This window comes from Galeopterus variegatus, unplaced genomic scaffold, assembly GCF_000696425.1.
Source record: "Galeopterus variegatus unplaced genomic scaffold, G_variegatus-3.0.2 Scaffold12458, whole genome shotgun sequence".
Lineage (NCBI taxonomy): Eukaryota > Metazoa > Chordata > Mammalia > Dermoptera > Cynocephalidae > Galeopterus > Galeopterus variegatus.
Genome location: NW_007738569.1, coordinates 27,146 through 32,341, shown reverse-complemented (window position 1 = coordinate 32,341; position 5,196 = coordinate 27,146). Strand labels below are relative to the sequence as shown.

The window sequence follows — 5,196 nt, the reverse complement described above, 5'->3', positions numbered from 1 at the left end:
GCAGATGATGCAGGCCCAGGCACTGCAGGGGCAGGTGGTGGAAGGCAAGGTGCTTGCTCAGGAGGTGGCTGTGCATGCACCCAACAGAGCTGAGTGCCGAGAGGAGCTCATCCATGATCTGAACACAGGCCATCACGTGGCCTGTGTGCCTCATGTGCCCATTTACCTAGAGGGTAGAAGACATGAGACCTGTCTTGGGGGAACGTGGGCCATCAAAGCTGATGAGGGAGATGAAACCCTGGGGAATTCAAGGCTTTCATTCTAGAGGAATTAAATTTATGGAGATGCACGGGTGTGTATTCATGGCAGGTGATGTGCCATCTGGTCCCTGAATGCCAACCCTAGTGGGAAGGTGGGGAGGAAGCCAGCATTGACGGAGCCTGGTTCAAGTCAGGGAAGCTGGGGGCTCCCTGCATTGTCTTCACAGGTCTTCACGATGATCTCCAGTATTGGAAGGCATAGGTCCCCTTGTGGGAGAAGAATCCTCTGAGGCTGGCAGAGATTAAGTAATCTGCTTTATTTATTTAGGGGACAAATATAAAATGACCACCGTCAAGTGGCTGGATCTCTCCGCACAGGCATGAGAATTGAGTGAACCACAGGAATGAAGCCTCTACTTTCGGGAACTTAAATTCCAGCACCAGAGATGGGCCGTGAGCACGTGTAGGAATGAATGAACAAGGCGACCCCGGAGTGACAAGTGCTCTAGTGAGCCTACCCCAAGCATGGGGCATAGAACCGAGTGGGCAGGAGGCCACCTTCTGTACCTTAAAGTGCCCCGCGGTGCCCCCACACACCCGCTCCAGTAAGTCCCCTGTGGACGGCTCACCTGTGAGTGCACACCTGAGGTGGTGTCAACACCGGGCAACATTATGCATCTTTTATTCTCTGGGTGACACTTAATTGTTACTCATCAGATCCCAATGACACTGACATTCAAACTTCCCAGATGCAGAGTTGGCCACCACTGATGGGGGCGGGCCGCGGTCTGTGCCAAGTGCTCACGGCCGCCAGCCAAGGGGCTATAAGGGGCATCGTGTGAGAAGCCGGCCCAGCCTAGTCCAGACGCCTCAGGTGACCAGCCGGCAGGGGTGACCACAGAGCCCTGGAGATGGAGACCCTGTTCCTGACCGTTGTGCTGGGTCTGGTCGCTGCCCTGCAGGCCCAGGACCCCCTGTCCTTCACCTCGGAGGAGCAGGATGTGAGGCTGGGCCGGCGGGTGGGTGTAGGAGAAAGGCCGTGGGGCCTGTTTTAGGAGACACCATTTAAGGTTGGGGTTCCGACCCTGCGCTCCTGGTGTGGAGTAGTCAGAGGACAGACAGGGGATTCTGTTATTCTGCCAGCAGACACGGCACCTCCGGGGGCACAGGGCTGGAGCAGCGCAGCAGGTTTGGCTCAGGGGTCCTACTGCACTGACACCCAGAACCCGAAGGCCTTGCAGGGCAGGGCCCTCTGGAGTGAGGGCCCTGGGCTTGCTCTAACTGAGCACAGAGGTGCGGATGAGCTGGAACACTGTCTTTGGGGGCTGCAGCCGGGCCCTGGGGCGTGTGGTTATGGCTGCAGCCCATGTGCAGGGGACATAGAGGAGAGTCTGGGCTGCGCCTGAGGAGGACGCATGCCTCGGCCTGTTCCACGTCACAGGGACCTGGTACGTGAAGGCCATAGTGACTGACAGGGAACTGCCGGAGGGGAAGAGGCCCAGCAAGGTGTCCCCCGTGACAGTGACAGCCCTGGAAGGTGGGGACTTGGAGACCACATTCACCATCATGTGAGTGTCACCCCCCCACCAGCCCCTCAGGCCCCCTTACCTCCCCCTCCCCCATCTAAGTTTTGGGGGTTAGTGTAAAAGGCCCCCCTGACTTAGTGCAAAATCGTTCCCAGGTGGCATCCTAGAGCTCAGCTGGGGGGGACATTATCGGGCTCACGGGGCCAGGGCCAATGTGCCAGGTGAGCTGAGACTGGCTCAGGTGTGTCTCAGAGTTGCTGCCACATGACTCCTGTTTTCCAGGAAGGCGGGTCAGTGTCATCAGAAGAAAGTACTGATGCAGAAAACCGAGGAGCCGGGCAAATACAGCACCTGTGAGTCCCGGGCGACTGTCCCCAGCCCACCTGCAGGGCAGGGTGTCTCCTGCACAGTCTTTCTGCTTGAGGGTCCCTGCCTCATCCACCTCCCAGGAGGGGCTGACCTCTCCCTCCCAGGGTCTTGTGGCCCTGACCTGAGACACCAGGTGTGACGGGTTGAGGATCAGGGAAGCTGAGCTGGATGACCAAGCTCTGGCCTCTGGTGACTCTGTAGCCTGGGTGGGCACCTTCCTGGGAGGGGGCTCCTCCCCCAGTGTTGGGGTCCATGGCCAAGGGGCACGGCAAGGCCGGGGCTCAGGCTGGCTGGCTGCCTGGGGACCGCCAAAATATTCCAGAGTGCTCCTTAATGAGGTGTCCGGTGCTTTCTCCAAAAGGAAGACACTAAAGGTATATTTTCTCTGTCGTCCACAGATGGGGGCAAGAAGCTCATGTATCTACAGGAGCTGCCAGTCAAGGACCATGACATCTGGTACTGCGAATTCCACCACCACGGAAAACCGCTCCGCATTGGGAAGCTCATGGGTGAGGGGCCCTGGAGACCTGCGTCTCCCACCCCCATGTCTCTGTTTCCAGCATCAGACACATGCTCAGGGGTCATAGAAAGCCCCCTGCACTGGCCTTCCTGTGCTTGGTCCCCTGTGCTGCCCGGTGGCCAACCCGAGCTCCCCAAGTGGGAACCAGGCGGACGGGGCAAGGCCTTTCCGGGACAGGGCCAGACATGACCCTCAGTGACCTGACCACTCACGAGGGGGTTCACAGCTGCCGAGTGCTGCTTCCTGGGGTCTTGGGTGTCAGGCGGAGCATCCTGACAGTGGCCTCCGTGGGGCAGGGACCCTCCAGGGGGCCAGGGCAGCCAGTGCCTTTGGGACATGAGGTCATTCCAGGTCAGGGGCATGACACAGAAGGGCAGCTTCCAGAGCCTCCTGGGTCCCCCGAGTTTTCTCAGGGGTTTGGGGTGTCCCCACTGCTCTCCTTCCGGGGCCCTCTTAGCTGGGCATCAGCCATCTCCTCTGTCCCCTGTCCCCACCTCAGAGCTCTGCGTCCACTCTGTGGCTTCCCCTCATGCCCTCGGCCACCCCACAGTGAAGCCCCCCATGGAGGGTGGTGGCCGTCTCCTCAGGGCATCGGCTCCCTGCAGAGCCATGCAGCCGTCCCCCACTTGGCTCACCTGCCCAACTCACCCACACGTAGGAGTCCCGACGTGAACACAGAGGCCCTGGAAGAATTTAAGAAATTCATACAGCACAGGAGACTCCTGGGGGACATTTTCACACTCACGCAGATGGGTGAAATGGCATCCTCTGTGGGGGAAATGGCATCACAGTGATGTGTCACAGGGCTGCCAAGGCTCTGCCTTGGGTCTTGGTTGTCGAGGGTCTGAGCTGTGGGCAGTGATGGGGTCTGGGCTGGTGACCAGGGCATCCTCTCACCCCCGGGTTTTTGTCCCTACAGAAAGCTGCATTCCCCGGGGATATTAGGGTAAGTGACTCTTTGGGAGGACGTTGGAAAATGCTGTGTTCATGGAGTTCAAGTGTCTGTCTGATCTGTCCCCCTCCCATCCCACACAGGCAGGAGAGACCCTGCCTGGCTGTCACCTCAGGAATCTGACCTGAGTGTGACTCCTGGGACAGGTGGAGATTCCTTTCCTTTACGTGCGTCCCACACCCTTCCTGCCAGGGAAGTCCTCTGGGATCTTTCACAGCCCAGGCCTCGTGGTGGGCTCCCTCCCATGTCAACTCTACACCTGGTCTCCATCGCTCCAATCCCCTGGCCCGCACACCCACCGAGGATGCCCAGCAGCCTGCCTGCTCAATGGAGGGGCCGGGGTTGCTCTCGAGCTTCCTGGCCCAGCAGTGACCGCATGTGGCTCCCGTGACAGCCCCTGCCCCTGCCCAGTGCTCCCAACATGGCCCCACTGACCCCTGCTCGTCTTCCCATCACAGCAGCCACCGTGGCTGCACCTCCGGAGCCCGCCCTGCTGCAGGACACAGAGCCCCACCCCCGCCTGGACCAGCCTCTGCCACAGCAGCAGCCCCTGCTCCCCCCGCCCCGCCTGACTCCAAATAAAGAGCTTCAGCAGCAGCCCTGGACTCGGCCTGTCTGTAAAGGGGACCTTGGTGTTGGCTCCCTGGAGGTCTGATGAGACTCAGTGGGGAGATGGAGCCACAGGGGAAGTTAGGGAGATGTTGGAGCCCTCAGGGGCCAGATCCCAAGGAGCATGGCGTCCGACAGGCCTGTAGGGATGCGGGTTGTCCTGGAGGCCCATCAGGGCAGCTCAGTGTCAGGGTCCACCAGCTCCTGCTGCCCCATCCAGGGCAACATTCCCGGATTCCTCCACGGGCTCCACATGCACCTGCTCCCTGTAAACCAGGGGCTTCTCTCAATTCCTCCAGGGAGACCTGGTGTGGGTCCTCTCCCGAGGACACCCTTGCTCTGCTTGGGGGCTCCATTCTGCAGTAGATGGGGTGGTGGTTGCACAGCACCAAGAATGCACATCATTGTCTCTGAACTGTGGAAGTTTCAGTAACTGAAAAGTTAAATTTTATTAAAAACCAAGTTCCTGGTACAAATACAAACAACAATGGGCAACAGGAAAGGATGGTGGAGGCCACCAGCGCGGGGACCGGGGCGGGCGTGGGGTCAGCGTGGCTCTGCCTGGCTGGGCTCTGGGTCCTCCAGCCGGGTCAGGAGGAGGGGGACGCGGAGTGCCAGGGCTGAGTGGGGCACGTTCAGCAGCACGTAGGCCATCACCTGGTTTAGGCAGCTGAGGTCCGAAGGCTGGCAGAGATCCTCCGGGTAGAGGTCCAGCCAGCAGCCCAGGAAGGAGCAGACGGTGCTGGGGTTGGGCGGGCACAGAGTCAGAGGCCACCCGGGCCCACGTGCCGCTGGACCCGGAGGGCTGAGGGCGAGGCCCAGGTGTGAGCCGGCCGCTCCCCAAACCTCCTGTCCACGGCCCCCAATACAGGACGGGGGTGGGCAAGCCTGGCTTGGACGGGACTGTGGGGATGGATTGTCACAAAGGCCAGCTCTGTGCCCCCAGCCTCCCCTGTGCTCCCCTGGGTGCCCGGGACCCGCCCCAGCTCTCTCCTCCTTTCCTCCTGGGGGGAAGCCCCA

At 60.5% G+C, this 5,196-nt stretch overlaps 2 protein-coding genes across 2 annotated transcripts in view; one reads left to right on the top strand and one right to left on the bottom strand.

Moving 5' to 3' along the window:
- Positions 1-1,111: 1,111 nt before the first annotated feature.
- On the top strand, positions 1,112-4,222 carry LOC103581155 (odorant-binding protein 2b-like). Its single transcript, XM_008563053.1, has 5 exons — positions 1,112-1,201; positions 1,584-1,768; positions 2,009-2,079; positions 2,494-2,604; positions 4,026-4,222. Exons 1-5 carry the CDS (start codon positions 1,112-1,114, stop codon positions 4,220-4,222), a joined length of 654 nt encoding a protein of 217 aa, XP_008561275.1.
- A 500-nt stretch (positions 4,223-4,722) lies between these two features.
- The window catches only part of LOC103581153 (ral guanine nucleotide dissociation stimulator-like), a 5,825-nt gene continuing 5,351 nt past the window's right edge, over positions 4,723-5,196 (bottom strand). Inside the window, exon 5 of the mRNA XM_008563052.1 lies at positions 4,723-4,918. Within this exon, the coding sequence (XP_008561274.1) occupies positions 4,723-4,918 (196 nt within the window). The remainder of the gene's footprint in view (positions 4,919-5,196) is intronic.